The sequence below is a fragment of the Chionomys nivalis genome, chromosome 1 (genome assembly GCF_950005125.1).
Source record: "Chionomys nivalis chromosome 1, mChiNiv1.1, whole genome shotgun sequence".
Lineage (NCBI taxonomy): Eukaryota > Metazoa > Chordata > Mammalia > Rodentia > Cricetidae > Chionomys > Chionomys nivalis.
Window position 1 is genome coordinate 159,567,313 of NC_080086.1, and position 16,102 is coordinate 159,583,414.

At 38.3% G+C, this 16,102-nt stretch overlaps 1 protein-coding gene across 3 annotated transcripts in view; it reads left to right on the forward strand.

The window, feature by feature from the left end:
- The window catches only part of Tpk1 (thiamin pyrophosphokinase 1), a 325,255-nt gene that overhangs the window by 159,993 nt on the left and 149,160 nt on the right, over window positions 1–16,102 (forward strand). For all 3 annotated transcript variants that reach the window (XM_057790101.1, XM_057790118.1, XM_057790110.1), the window contains one exon: window positions 6,775–6,870. In XM_057790101.1, coding sequence (XP_057646084.1) covers window positions 6,775–6,870 — 96 coding nt within the window. The remainder of the gene's footprint in view (window positions 1–6,774; window positions 6,871–16,102) is intronic.

Here is a 16,102-nt window from a genome sequence, read left to right on the forward strand (position 1 = left end):
TCTTTCTTGGGGTGTTCATCTGTGCCCCCTTGTACAAGATCATCCCAGCTGGCTGGTGATGAGTGTAGGGCAGAAGATTCTCCCCTGAGTATCCACATGATCCCTGCCACCTGCAATGCTGCCTGTGGCCTGGGGGAAGGGCTGAAGTACACAGTAGTGGGGAAAACAAGAAAAAATACTCCATCAATGTTACTACAATAGAAGCCCTCTTCCCTGCTGAGTGACACTTTCTAGGTGCAGTCAGTTGTAGGGCTAGGGAGGTGCTCACACCCTTGTAAGTAACTCCTCACCTATGTTCTGCAAGAAAGCCCAATAACATCATTGATTCCCTGATGTGAACTTTGGCAGGGCCTTGGGAAAACGTTCAGACATTGCTTTACTTCTCCCCCACAGAAGAAATATAACAAGAGTATATACAGGCAAATATAGTGTATGTTGCACTTGGTATTATTCGTATGTTCAGGCATTCACTGTGGGTCTTGCTTTCAGATACCCTGGCCCAGTAAGAACCCCGAGGTCCTCAAGAAGGGTGTTGTATTCACCTGCCCTCATCACTGTTGTCCTTAGATCACAATGAAGCCAGGGAGCAAACACATCTCTCTCATATCTGAGCACTCTGAAGCTGAGGAGGACAATTTTTATTATTTGATATTCTGTCTTAAATGACTTAACAATCAGTGTCAGTGGAATGCATACCAGAAAATAAAATTCTAGGCAAATGTTTTTAATTTTATAGAGTACAACTAAGACCAGTTATAAGACAATAAGTGGTGATATATTCTAACTTGACATAGTAATGTGGTATATTTTTAATAGAATTGTTCAGATTTCAAATATATTAGACATAAATTTCCTGTCACTGTAGGATTGAACTATTTTAATGGGCAGGATGGAAAAAGGCTGAGTTTGATCAGTATTAATGATTGTTTTAGCCACTAGCACTAGAAAAGTTAACCTACCCTACTTTTCTGCCCTTGCTTAGTAAGAAGTTATAGGTAATTTCAAAATCATTGTATCATATGCATGAGGTGTAAAACTAGGAAAAGTAATAAACATGTAATTACCACTCAACTTAAGTATATTTGCCTATAAAATTCAAGGTAGCTTTGTTTCATTGCTAAATCTAAGTCATTATAATGCCTTATATCTTTTTGTACTTTAACAAAAATTGTTAATTCAACATTATAATTAATATAACTAGTTACCATAAGCATGAGTAGGTTCTGCATTGAGGGATTCAAACAATCAAGAATTGAAAGGCAGTTCAGAAGAAAAGAATCCCATCCATAAAGAGCACATATAGACTTTTACCTTACCATTTAACATTAAGATTTCTGCATAACAGCTGCTTATGTGGGATTTACTGCAGGAAATAAAGACAGTTTCATGTCTGTGGGAGGGTGTGCATAGGTCATATTCTAATGCTGCTCCATTCCACGTCATATGTGGAGCCTTGTGGGGTGTGGTATCCACAGTGTTCTAGAACAGTTCTCTGTAGGACTGTATGCAGTTACTTGTCTGTGGGTCTGTAGCTCATGAACATATGATACATCTGTGCTTCTATGTGTGTTCATTCTTTTTAACCATCAGAATGTTAAGATGTTTGATTATGCAGTTACTTTATTTTTGTTCATGAGTGTAGGAGATGTGTACCAATGTGATCTTTGTTTTCATTTTTCTGATAAAAAACACAGTATCTTTTTATATTATTGATTTGACTTATTTCCTGTTGTCTAACATGTTTATCAAAATAGTTTCCCATTTTTTCATGTCTTTACTTATTCTTTATCAATCCTTAGCCATTCCTTCTTCTGGATAGTAAACCTACCCTTTGTAGGTAGAAACTGTCTCCTAGTGTTTGGATGTTTCTTTCTCATTTTAGGTTTATTGGTTATTAATTTTGAGTAAAATGGGTAATTTTTTATTTCATTTAAGAGATCACCTATCCCAAATTCTGGTCACTTTCCTAACTCTATTTCTTGTCTGGTGTTCAGTTTCCAAATGTGCATGTGCATATACTCTTTCTCCAGTTCTTCAAGACTGTTCATCCAAACAGGTGCATATTCCATATTGCTGGGTACCAGTCATATTCATAGAGGAAAGCTCTGCACCATACAGATGGCTACCTCTGCCCTGGGGGTACTTGTCCTCCTTTAAGTTTGCCAACATTTTTGTTTTTAATTACTTTAAATCTGAGGAAAGGCAAGTTCAGTCAGCCATCTTACTTCAAAAATGTCCCTTGGTTATTTTGGCTCTTCATTGTTTTGGATGCGTTTCGTATTAATATTTTCAAATTTCATATAGAGTGTCATTGACTGGAAGGGGGCATTAATTACTTTCCTAAGCTTGAGGATCTTTGTTTTTTTCTATGTTACTTTCTGTGTATTTCTTTGTCTCTCTCTGTCTCACTGTCTCTCTCTTTTTCTACACACACATGCATACACACACACACAGAGAGATTGTAAATAATGTAGACCCTTAAGGTAGTTTTTGCATGGAAACATTACACATAACTCTATACATGAATTATAAAATATATAATGTTTTATAATACCCATCTATATGTAGCATGTTATAAAATGTAAGATACTTTTTTTACCTTTTACGTTTATTTATTTATTTATTTATTTATTAAAGATTTCTGCTTTCTCCCCGCCACCACCTCCCATTTCCCTCCCCCTCCCCCATCAGGTCCCCCTCCCTCATCATCCCTAAGAGTAAGCCGGGTTCCCTGCCCTGTGGGAAGTCCAAGGACCACCTTCCTTGTAAGATACTTTTGTAAAGAATTTTTCAAAATGTTTTTTGACTTCTGATCTAGTGATCCTACTTGGAAGCCTGTCATACTGAACAGATCCAAGCCTGCAAAAGGGCAAGTTTGATATTAGTAGAGGCATGATTATTTCCCCGGTACAGGGCTTCCTGATGAGGTCATTTTATAGAGAATGTGGCTTGGTGCAAAAGCCAAAATACTATTTCAGATAAAACTACTATTTCACACTACCTGTCAAAAGAAAAGCTGTGATTTAAAAATGAACTGAAAATGACTTTCTTCAGATGCACATTAAACCTAAGCAAGCTTTTCTAGGAGTTTTTCCTGAATGGCAAGGAGAAGATATGGAGTCTATCTTTCTGTTTCTCTTTCTCATGAGTAATCAAATTAAATTTATATTTTATATGATACTAGACATAGTGTTCGTGTTTAATCCTGCTAGACTATGTTTATAGTATCTGGTAGACCCCTTCTTCTTCACATATGATAAAGATAATAATTGTATGTTTTAATTTTTCAGTGCTTAGGATCAAACACTAGGTTTCCTGCATGTTAGGCAAGCACTCTGGTAGTGAGCTATTATCCCTCCCCCACCACAGATACTATACAGCATTCTTTAACAGAGCTGCACACACATGACACATAGAGACCTAAAAGGAGTAGTTGATTGGTAACTTATAATTATGTTTATGTAACTTTATCTTGCTTTTGTTTATAGGATGAGAGATGCTTGATGAATATGATTATTGTCAACTGAAAAACTAGAACAGAATTTGTAACGTGGTTTCTCTAACTTCATAACACCTCGCCTTTCCTCTGCTGCTTGTGTTCTTTAGGATAATTCATGTGGGTATGTGATTCCACATCTTCAAAAGATTGTTTTTAGGTTAGAACAAAATTAAAATAACCTTAACATCAACAGATACTGAACATTTTGTCATCAGTCCAGATGTTTTTGTTTTAAGTCATTGTAAACTGCAATTAATGGAATATAATATCAAAAATCACAATCCAGCTTGAGAAAGAAGCCTATTTATAAAGGGAACTTAATAAAATTGAATTACATAAATTTCTACATGTTAAATGATAAGAATTATATCTTGTTCGCCTTCTCTTTTCTCTCCAAACCCTACCAGGCAAGCATATGCCTTGTTCTCTCTTGAATTTATAATCTTTTTTTAATTGTCCTCATATTTATACATATGTGTGTATATGCATATATATATATGTATATTCCCAGCTATATAAATATAACCTGTTCCATTTCTGTACGTATATGATTTCAGGACTGACCACTCAGTACTGGATAATGGTTTGGAAAGCTTTTCCCTGGGTAAGACTTTCTCCTGTTCTCAGTATCCCCCTGTTGCCCATGGTTTTTTGTCTAGGGTTGAGGCCCCTTGAGATTTCCTCTTCTATATGAGCATTTCTAGCGGTGTCACCATTATTTGGGCCTTGGTAAGGCCGCCTTGTTAATGAGATTTCCTGTTTGTAGCTTCTCTGACATTTCTATGAGACGAGACGCACATGTCACAGCAAACTTCCTACTTCTGTGGCTCTTACGATATTTCCCTCTCCTCTTCTGCAAAGATCCCTGAGCTTTACATGCAGGAGTTGTGTTGTAGATGTATCATTTTGAACTAGGCATCGTAGTATCTTGTTCTCTGTGTTTTGATCAGTTGTGCTCTCTGTAATGGTCTCCATCTGTTGCGAAAGGAAGTTCCTTTGATGTAAGAGGAAAACAACACTTATCTGTGTGTATAAGGATAAATATTTAGAGTATAGTTAGAAATTATGGTGGTTATTGAAGTGGTTTGTCTTTAAAATGCATGACTTCATTAGCCCTGGGTAATTCATTCACTGTGTTTTCAACTTTCAGAGATAGTTTTAATAATAATAAATACCATTCTCATTGAGCTGATTCAAGAAATATTACAAGACATTTTGTTTTCAGATGGATATAAACATGTCCCTCTTCATGGCAATAACCATAATGCTTGTATTCATGCCCTCGCTGAATATTACTGTATAGCTAAGAGTTGTCAGGTCAATTGTGGTTTCCTTTAATCTGTAAGATATTGTAGTGACTCTAGATTTTATTCTACCGAATTGGCATTTTCTCTGTCGCTGTCTGGTAATTGTGTGAGGATAGCCTGGAAGGTATACTGGTCCATGACTCATCTATTGCTGTTTGGATTTGCCTGTTGAGGTTTCTTTCCTTTGTAATTGTTCTATTGTCAGTATTTAAAAAAGAAAGACAAATCTCAGTTCTTAAGTGTGGTATGGTTAGCAAGAAGATGCTGCCTCAGTCTACTGCCAATACAAATTTCTATAAAGATATATAAATATCTTACATTTAACATATTTGATATAATATGTTCCTAGATTTCAAAAAATAAACATCATGAAAATATTTATTAGATACTTACTGTGTAGCAGACAGGTGCCATAATGGGAAACAGTTCAGAAAGAAACATAATTCCTACCCTCAGGGAGTTCTCCATATAATGGTAGTTGGTGACAGCCTTATCAGTCACTTTATTAATATCGCTAAGTGACTCGCATATGTCTTTCTTTTTAAGACTGTTAGCTTTAGATCAGCCTTTAGTTCATGCCCTTGCTTGGTGATTATAGAAAATTTCAATGTTCTTCTAGGGTCAGGAAATTATGACTTTGATCTTGTAAAGATGACATATGTGTCTTTTAGAGCATCATATATTTCTGAATGGTGAGAAATTAATTTTTTTCACTGGTCACTTCATTGTAAGGAAGTCATAAATGAATAACGCACAGTTTGAGCTTGACACATTAAAAGAGACCTTGAGGTAAAAGAAGAAGCCTTAAATCTACTGAGATGGTTCTTAGAATAATTTAGAAGTCCATATGGGTGTTTTTGTATCCTTGAAAACTCTTTGAATGGCAACTCTATACACCCGGTTATGTTAAACTTTCCCTTACTCAGCTGCTTGTCAAGAGTCCAAGAATTGTTTCATTCCTGAATTAAGAAGTATAGAGATCCATCCCGGTCTTGTTTTATACACCTTTACTCTGTATGACTTTGGGAAAGAAGATATCTTTTCAGAACCTCAGGTACTTTATCCATCTACATTCACAAGAGATGAAGAACTGCGCTCTTCTGGCTTTGTCCTCTGAAATAGGCTTCAGTGTCCTGAAGATGACGAGAAGTTATAAAGAAGGCAAAGAAGTTATAACGTACTCCATAATGTCTCAAGGATAAATCAAGACACATGTCTGCACAAGGGAAGCTCTTTGTGCTGCTACTCATCTGGGGAAGCAGGACTTTAAAGGAATCTTTTAGGACAGCTAACCAGATTTTACCTAAAGTATAAAATGTAACCTCTAGTTTTTCCATTCATGTAACTCAAATGATAAAGTCTGCTTAAAGAAAGTAGAGTTTTTAAAGAAATACTTTCATTTTAATTTAGGTAATTTCACTGTGAATATAGTTTATTTTATTAATACAAAGTACTTATGTTAATCTTGAATGTTATCACATCGGTATTTCTGCAGGACTGATTACATGTTTAAATATGTACTTTCCTTAGGGAAAATGATTGATATAATCATCTTATAATTGTAACTTCATTCCTGGTGTGTCCCTTTATGTGAAAGAAAAAAGATAGAAAGATAATGAAAGATAATGATGCTGATTCTAATGGGGGAGTAGTACTAGCCTTGTAGGATTTATCTAATGATAGCTTATCTTTACTTCTACAACATGTCCTTACTTTCAAAGCTTGTCCTTTTGATCATGTGCTGAAGTCATAGCTAATTCTTTTTTTTTTTTTTTTTTTTTTTGTTTTTCGAGACAGGGTTTCTCTGTGGCTTTGGAGCCTGTCCTGGAACTAGCTCTGTAGACCAGGCTGGTCTCCAACTCACAGAGATCCGCCTGCCTCTGCCTCCCGAGTGCTGGGATTAAAGGCGTGCGCCACCATCGCCCGGCTATCATAGCTAATTCTTAACTTTCTCTCTTCAACATGTAGGGCTGTGATCTTATTTCAACTCCTGACCAAGATCATACTGATTTTACCAAGTGTCTTCAAGTGCTCCAAAGGAAGATAGAAGAAAAAGAGTTGCAGGTAAGATGGGTCCCTATCAGAAAGGAAGGTCTGCTAGTCAAGATGCAAAAGACCATGTGTATTTATTTATTTCTGTGTTGTTACTTTTGAGTTTTCACCTTTTTTTTTCTTGTGTATCACATAAATCTGAACTGAGCTAGATAAACAAATAAATGAGTGTGCATAGATAAGAGACCACAAATATTGATAGCTTAGAACTATAAATAAGTGAACTGGACCACATGTAATCCAAACAGATATTTTTGCCAGCGTAAAGTAATCAACACATCATCATTTCTCACATACTATTGCCAGTTAGAACTCTGCATGTTTTGTAATATTTTGGTTTAAATGTTGTGTCTTGTGTATACAAAACAGATATGGTCTTGGTTTGGCACATGAGCCATCATTGCAAAGTTTATGTAATGAAATTAAAATACTGCTTTTATTGTATTTTAGCTAGACAAGGCTTCTACTGATTTGCATTTGTGTATTCTTTAATGATTTTCATCCATCACACAAATGTTCAATTAAATTAGTTAGTACACAGCCTACATTTCTTATACTTTCATTACCTGTTGAAGTAGTAAGAAATTTGTTTTAGGTCTTTCTTTAAATTAACATCTAGAAAATTACAACTGAAGCATTGAATGATAAATTTTTATTGTTTGGCCTGACAAGGGCAATAAGTTAAGCCAATATGTATTATTAGTTGTATAATTTTACACCAAGGAAACACCCTTGGATATTAGAATGCTTTTGATAGCACAAGTATCAGCAAATGCTTGCTAATCTGCTATCATTAGTCTACTGCAGAAAGGAAGCCTGCAAGCACGCCTCAGACAGGTCCTTACTCTGCTTGATTTACATTCACATGCTGTGTGGCTTTGTCTTCACAAGGCTTCCTTGATGGCATTGCTGCCACCAGTACCTTTTACCCTTTGCAACAGAGAGGGAAAGTTATGAAGGATTTCTCATCCTTTTCCACCATCAGCCAACTTCACTCTCAGAATCTATTTTACCACACATGGGTTGGCAAGAGAGGACGAGGGTTCGCTGTCTGCTATGTAGAATGAGGACTGGGCTTGATCCATTGGGTTGTTTATTCAGAGTACCCAATAACCATCGGGCAGAAGGCATGGTGTGGGAGAAGCAACTCTAACAAGAACTTATTCTTTAGCAATGGGGTCCCTCAGAGATTTGTGTGTGTGTGTGTGTGTGTGTGTGTGTGTGTGTGTGTGTGTGTGTGTGTGTGTGTGTGTTCTGGTCATGTCATTTTATTATTATTATTTTTTATTTATTTATTTTTATTCTTTTTAAATTAAAATTTCCACCTCCTCCCCATTTCCCATTTCCCTCCCCCTCCTCCCACATATTGCCCCTCCCCCCACTCCCCTCCCCCTATCCCCACTCCTCTTCTCCTCCCCCCCACTCCATTCCCCCTCCCTCTTGATATTGAAGAGCAGTCCAAATTCCCTGTCCTGTGGGAAGACCAAGGTCCTCCCACTTCTATCTAGGTCCAGGAAGGTGAGCATCCAAACAGGCTAAGCTCCCACAAAGCCAGTTCATGTATTAGGATCAAAACCTAGTGCCATTGTCCTTGGCTTCTCATCAGCCTTCATTGTCTGCCATGTTCAGAGAATCCAGTTTCAACCCATGCTTATTCAGTCCCAGTCCAGCTGACCTTGGTGGACTCCCAATAGATCAGTTCCACTGTCACAGTGGGTGGGTGCACCCCTCGTGGTCCTGATTTCCTTGCTCATGTTCTCCCTCCTTCTGCTCCTCATTTGGACCTTAAGGGCTCAGTTGATTGCTCCAAATTGGGTCTCTGTCTCTTTCTCGATCAATCACCAGATGAAGGTTCTAAGGTGATATGCAAGATATTCAAAAGTATAGGATAGGGTCATTTCAGGTTCCCTCTCCTCAGTTGCCCAAGGTACCAGCTGGGGACATCTCCCTGGACACCTGCGAGCCCCTCTAGAGTCAAGTCTCTTGCCAACCCTAAGATGGTTCCTTTTAGTTAGGATATATATTTCGCTGCTCCCGTATCCACCCTTCCTATATCCTAACCATCCCATTCCCCCAAGCTCCTCCCATCCTCCCCTTCTCATGTTTCTCACCCCATTTCCCCTTAGCCCCATGCCACCTCACCCGCAAGTTCCCAGTTTTTGCCTGGCAATCTTGTCTACTATACGTTTTTCTTTGGGTTCACTTTCTTATTTAGCTTCTCTAGATCACAAATTATATGCTCAATGTCCTTTATTTATGGTTAGAAACCAATTATGAGTGAGTACATCCCATGTTCCTCTTTTTGGGTCTGGGATATCTCACTCAGGATAGTGTTTTCTATTTCCATCCATTTACATGCAAAATTCGAGAAGTCATTGTTTTTTACCACTGAGTAGTACTCTAATATGTATGTATTCCACACTTTCTTCATCCATTCTTCCATTGAAGGGCATCTAGGTTGTTTCCAGGTTCTGGCTATTACAAACAATGCTGCTATGAACATAGTTGAACTGATACTTTTGTCATATGATAGGGCATCTCTTGGGTATATTCCCAAGAGTGGTATTACTGGATCTTGGGGTAGGTTGATCCCAAATTTCCTGAGAAATCGCCACACTGATTTCCAAAGTGGTTGCACAAGTTTGCGTTCCCACCAGCAATGAATGAGTGTGCCCCTTACTCCACCACCTCTCCAGCAAAGGCTATCATTGGTGTTTTTGATTTTAGCCATTCTGACACGTGTAAGATGGTATCTCAAAGTTGTTTTAATTTGCATTTCCCTTATAGCTAAGGAGGTTGAGCATGACCTTAAGTGTCTTTTGGCCATTTGAATTTCTTCTGTTGAGACAGGGTCTCTCCGTAGCTTTTGGTTCCTGTCCTGGAACTAGCTCTGTAGACCAGGCTGGCCTCGAACTCACAGAGATCTGCCTGCCTCTGCCTCCCGAGTGCTGGGATTAAAGGCATGCGCCACCACCGCCCGGCTGTCCCTCAGAGATTTATTCCAGCATATATATTCTAAGTTGAGAGAATAAATCTTCTTCTCTATTTGAAGAAAAACCTTGTTAACTGCCATAATTGGCAAGCAGTTCAATGTTCAGACACAACAAAAACATTTCAGTGAACATTGCTGAACTATACTAAATATTTTGTGCTATTTTTCAGCAGTAAATTGCTATAATTTAGTATTTGTTTACTAAAAAAAAAGAAAAGAAAACAGCCAATTGAGAATTTAAACACATATAGCTGATTTGGGGTTTATTAAGAAAAAGTTGTAAATCTTTGCAACTGTATCTCTCTCTATTTTTCAAGCACTTCTGCAAAAATTATCAAAAATTAGAAATGTAATTATGTGATTCCCATTTTATATAATTAATAATATCTATAATACAGTGTTTAGTCATTGTGTTTCAAAAGAAACAATTATATCTCAACTCAACAAGATCCCCACATACAGAAAACTCCCAAACTAAGGTAAAAGAAATGATCTGGAAAAAAACAATGAAAGTATCAAAATAAGCAAATAATAATTGCTATTATTATTATTAAATATTATTATTATATTCAGTCAGTGAGAATGAGGTACCTGCTAAGGACCAGCAGTGTGCACTCATAGCAATTGCTTTGTCTTCCAGCTGTGCTGGTCCTAGGTCTGCTGCTTCTGGGAGGAATGTGTTTGGCTCTGGGATTTTCAGGGAACAGCTTGGACTTCTTGCACTGTGTGGCAAAGGAGTTGCAGCTGGGTAGTGGCATGCATGAACTGCTGTGTGGAGGAAAATGCACTCATACCTGCCCTAGTGTCCACAGCCTCTGGCATGTTCCGAACCTGCATCTTCAGTCCTATACTTGGTGGATCTTTCTTACAGCTCCTAAAATCTACTATATTCCCTCTTCTGTCCCCAGGTAATTCTATGTGTTTGTCTCTTTATTTGAAATCCTGTTTTGTTTTGTTTTGCTTTGCTTGCCTCAACCTTCCTTGACTGATTTGCCAGCCTTTCCTTAGTTGCCATGTAGCTTAGGGGCCACTCCTCCTCATTTCCATATAGCCTGTTATTTCTCCTTCAGGGAATGCTGAAGACTTTAAAGCATTTTGTTGTTTCTAATTATTTGCACCAAGTTTTTCTTCACATCTTTGCTATCCATCCTGGGAAGCTGGGATCAGGTGCAGGTGCTAGAGGCTTAATGGTAGTGCTTTGTATAAAGAGGCACTCAGAATATTTGGTGAGTTTGATATTTTGTGAACATAAAGAGAAGCAGTTACAGGAATGCTTTTCAGGGACTAATAGGAGCTAAGCAGAAAAGGAGAAAAGCAAGTTTAAAATCCACACTGTACAACAAGGACAGATGGCTTGGTAAAGGCAGGAAACACCATGTCCATTCCTCAGGGCCCCAGATAGGCCTGAGAATTAAATTAACATGAGCTGGATCAATAGAATAAAAGTGGGTGCATTTATTTAATACTGATTTCACATAACATGAGAATCATTGAAGAGATATGAAATCCCAAAGTAGCACTTAGGAATAGTTACTTAAATAATAGGCTAGACAAAGATTTTCAATGAAATAGATATTTTCTTTTTTTTTATTAATTAATTAATTTATTAAAGATTTCTGCCTCTTCCCCGCCACAACCTCCCATTCCCTCCCCCTCCCCCAATCAAGTCTTCCTCCCTCCTCAGCCCAAAGAGCAAGCAGGTTTCTCTGCCCTGTGGGAGGTCCAAGGACCACCCACCTCCATCCAGGTCTATTAAGGTGAGCATCCAAACTACCTGAGCTTCCACAAAGCCATTACGTGCAATAGGATCAAGAACCCATTGCCAGCCGGGCGGTGGTGGCGCACGCCTTTAATCCCAGCACTCGGGAGGCAGAGGCAGGCGGATCTCTGTGAGTTCGAGACCAGCCTGGTCTACAGAGCTAGTTCCAGGACAGGCTCCAAAGCCACAGAGAAACCCTGTCTCGAAAAAAACCAAAAAAAAAAAAAAAAAAAAAAAAAAAAAAAAAAAAAAGAACCCATTGCCATTGTTCTTCAGTTCTCAGTAGTCCTCATTATCCATTATGTTCAGCGAGACCGGTTTTGTCCCATGCTTTTTCAGTCCCCGGCCAGCTTGCCTTGGTGAGTTCCCGATAGATCATCCCCATTGCCTCAGTGTGTGGGTGCACCCCTCGCCGTCCTGAGTTCCTTGCTCGTGCTCACTCTCCTTCTGCTCCTCCTTTGGATCGTGAGACTTCAGTCCAGTGCTCCAATGTTGGTCTCTGTCTCTGTCTTCTTTCATCGCCTGATGAAGGTTAATATTCAGGGGGATGCTTATATGTTTTTCTTTGGGTTCACCTTCTTATTTAGCTTCTCTAGAGTCACGAATTATAGTCTCAATGTCCTTTATTTATGGCTAGAAACCAAATATGAGTGAGTACATCCCATGTTCCTCTTTTGGGGTCTGGCTTACCTCATTCAGGATAGTGTTTTCAATTTCCGTCCATTTGTATGCAAAATTCAAGAAGTCATTGTTTTTTACTGCTGAGTAGTACTCTAATATGTATATATTCCATACTTTCTTCATCCATTCTTCCATTGAAGGACATCTACGTTGTTTCCAGGTTCTGGCTATTACAAACAATGCTGCTATGAACATAGTTGAGCATATACTTTTGTTGTATGTTTGGGCATCTCTTGGGTATATTCCCAATAGTGGTATTGCTGGGTCAAGAGGTAGATTGAACCCGACTTTCCTGAGAAACCGCTACACTGCTTTCCAAAGTGGTTGCACAAGTTTGCATTCCCACCAGCAATGGATGAGAGTGCCCCTTTCTCCACAACCTCTCCAGCAGAGGCTATCATTGGTGTTTTTGATTTTAGCCATTCTGACACGTGTAAGATGGTATCTTAATGTTGTCTTGATTTGCATTTCCCTGATTGCTAAGGAAGTTGAGCATGATCTTAAGTGTCTTTTGGCCATTTGAACTTCTTCTGTTGAAAAGTCTCTGTTCAGCTCAGTGCCCCATTTTATAATTGGATTGATTAACCTTTTACGGTCTAATTTCTTGAGTTCTTTGTATATTTTGGATATCAGACCTTTGTCAGTTGCGGGGTTGGTGAAAATCTTCTCCCAGTCAGTGGGTTGCCTTTCTGTCTTAGTGACAGTGTCCTTTGCTTTACAGAAGCTTCTCAGTCTCAGGAGGTCCCATTTATTCAATGATGTCCTTAGTGTTTGTGCTGCTGGGGTTATACGTAGGAAGTGTTCTCCTGTGCCCATGTGTTGTAGAGTACTTCCCACTTTCTTTTCTATCAGGTTCAGTGTGTTTGGACTGATATTGAGGTCTTTAATCCATTTGGACTTGAGTTTTGTGCATGGTGATATATATGGATCTATTTTCATTCTTCTACAGATTGACTTCCAGTTTTGCCAGCACAATTTGTTGAAGATGCTCTCTTTTTTCCATTGTATACTTTTAGCTCCTTTATCGAAAATCAGGTGTTCATAGGTTTGTGGGCTAAAGTCAGGGTCTTCTATTCTATTCCATTGGTCGACTTCTCTGTTTTTATGCCAGTACCAAGCCGTTTTCAGTACTGTAGCTCTGTAATAGAGTTTGAAGTCAGGGATGGTAATGCCTCCAGACAATCCTTTATTGTATAAGATTGTTTTGGCTATCCTGGGTTTTTTGTTTTTCCATATAAAGTTGATTATTGTCTTCTCCAGATCTGTGAAGAATTTTGATGGGATTTTCATGGGGATTGCGTTGAATCTATAGATTGCTTTTGGTAGAATTGCCATTTTTACTATGTTGATCCTCCCAATCCAAGAGCAAGGGAGATCCTTCCATTTTCTGGTGTCCTCTTCAATTTCTTTCTTCAAAGACTTAAAGTTCTTGCCAAATAGATCTTTCACTTCCTTGGTCAGAGTTACCCCAAGGTATTTTATGCTATTTGTGGCTATTGTGAAAGGTGATGCTTCTCTGATTTCCCTCTCTGCTTCCTTATCCTTAGTGTATAGGAAGGCAACTGATGTTTTGGAGTTGATTTTGTATCCTGCCACATTACCAAAGGTGTTTATCAGCTGTAGGAGTTCTTTGGTAGAGTTTTTGGGGTCGCTTATGTATACTATAATATCATCTGCAAATAATGAAAGCTTAACTTCTTCCTTTCCAATATGGATCCCCTTGATCCCCTTATGTTGTCTTATTGCTATTGCTAGAACTTCAAGCACTATATTGAAGAGGTATGGAGAGAGTGGACATCCTTGTCGTGTTCCTGATTTTAGTGGGATGGCTTTGAGTTTTTCTCCATTTAATTTAATGTTAGCTGTCGGCTTGCTGTAAATAGCTTTTATTATATTTAGGTATGCCCCTTGTATCCCTAATCTCTCCAAGACCTTCATCATAAAGGAGTGTTGAATTTTGTCGAATGCTTTTTCAGCATCTAATGAAATGATCATATGGTTTTTTTCTTTCAGTTTATTTATATGGATGATTACATTGATAGATTTTCGTATGTTGAACCAGCCCTGCATCTCTGGAATGAAGCCTACTTGATCATAATGGATAACTTTTCTAATGTGTTCTTGGATTCAGTTTGCCAGTATTTTATTGAGAATTTTTGCGTCGATGTTCATGAGTGAGATAGGCCTGTAATTCTCTTTCTTGGTTGGGTCTTTGTGTGGTTTTGGTATCAGGGTAACTGTAGCTTCATAAAAGGAATTTGGCAATGACTCTTCTGTTTCTATATTGTGAAATACATTAAGAAGTATAGGTATTAGCTCTTCTTGGAAGTTCTGGTAGAATTCTGCATTGAAACCATCTGGCCCTGGGCTTTTTTTGGAAGGGAGATTTTTGATAACTGTTTCTAATTCTTCGCGACTAACAGGTCTATTTAGATCGTTCACCTGGTCTTGGTTTAGGTTTGGTATATGGTACTTATCTTAAAAAGTGTCCATTTCTTTTGCATTTTCCAGTTTTGTGGCATACAGGCTTTTGTAGTAAGATCTAATGATTCTCTGAATTTCCTCTGTGTCTGTGGTTATGTCCCCCTTTTCATTTCTGATCTTATTTATTTGCGTGTTCTCTCTCTGTCGTTTAATTAGTTTGGATAGGGGTTTGTCAATCTTGTTGATTTTCTCCAAGAACCAACTTTTTGTTTCATTGATTCTTTGGACTGTTTTCTGTGTTTCTATTTTGTTGATTTCTGCCCTCAGTTTGATTATTTCCAGTCTTCTACTCCTCCTGGGTGCGTCTGCTTCTTTTTTTTCTAGAGCTTTCAGGTGTGCTGTTAAGTCCCCAATGTATGCTTTCTCCGTTTTCTTTAAGTGGGCACTTAGTGCTATTAACTTTCCTCTTAGCACTGCTTTCATCGTGTCCCATAGGTTTGAGTATGTTGTCTCTTTGTTTTCATTACAGTCAAGGAAGACTTTAATTTCTTTCTTAATTTCTTCCTTGACCCAGGTGTGGTTCAGTAGTTGACTGTTCAGTTTCCATGAGTTTGTCAGCTTTCTGGGGGTAGCTTTGTTGGTGGCTTCTAACTTTAATCCGTGGTGATCTGATAAGACACAGGTGGACACTGATATTTTTTTGTATCTGTGGAGGTTTCCTTTGTTTCCAAGTATGTGGTCAATTTTCGAGAAGGTTCCATGAGCTGCAGAGAAGAAGGTGTATTCTTTCCTATTTGGGTGGAGTGTTCTATAGATGTCTGTTAAGTCCATTTGATTCATTACCTCCAACAATTCTCTTAATTCTCTATTAGTTTTCTGTCTGATTGACCTGTCCATTGGTGAGAGAGGTGTGTTGAAGTCTCCTACTACTAGTGTGTGTGATTTGATGTCTGCCTTGAGTTTTAGCAATATTTCTTTTACATAAGTGGGTGCTTTTATATTAGGGGCATAGATATTCAGGATTGAGACTTCATCCTGCTGAATCGTTCCTGTTATGAGTATAAAGTGTCCCTGTCGATCTCTTCTGATTGATTTTAGTTTGAAGTCAGTTTTGTTAGAAATTAGTATGGCCACACCTGCTTTTTTCTTAGGACCATTTGCTTGAAAAACCTTTTCCCAACCCTTTACTCTGAGTAGATGCCTGTCTTTGTGGTTGAGATGAGTTTCTTGCAAACAGCAGACTGTTGGATCCTGTTTTCGTATCCAATCTCTTAGCCTGTGCCTTTTTATTGGTGAATTGAGACCATTAATATTAAGTGATATTAATGACCAGTGGTTGTTAACTCCGGTTATTCTTACTGCTTTTGGTAGAAGAGTTTGTGTGTCTC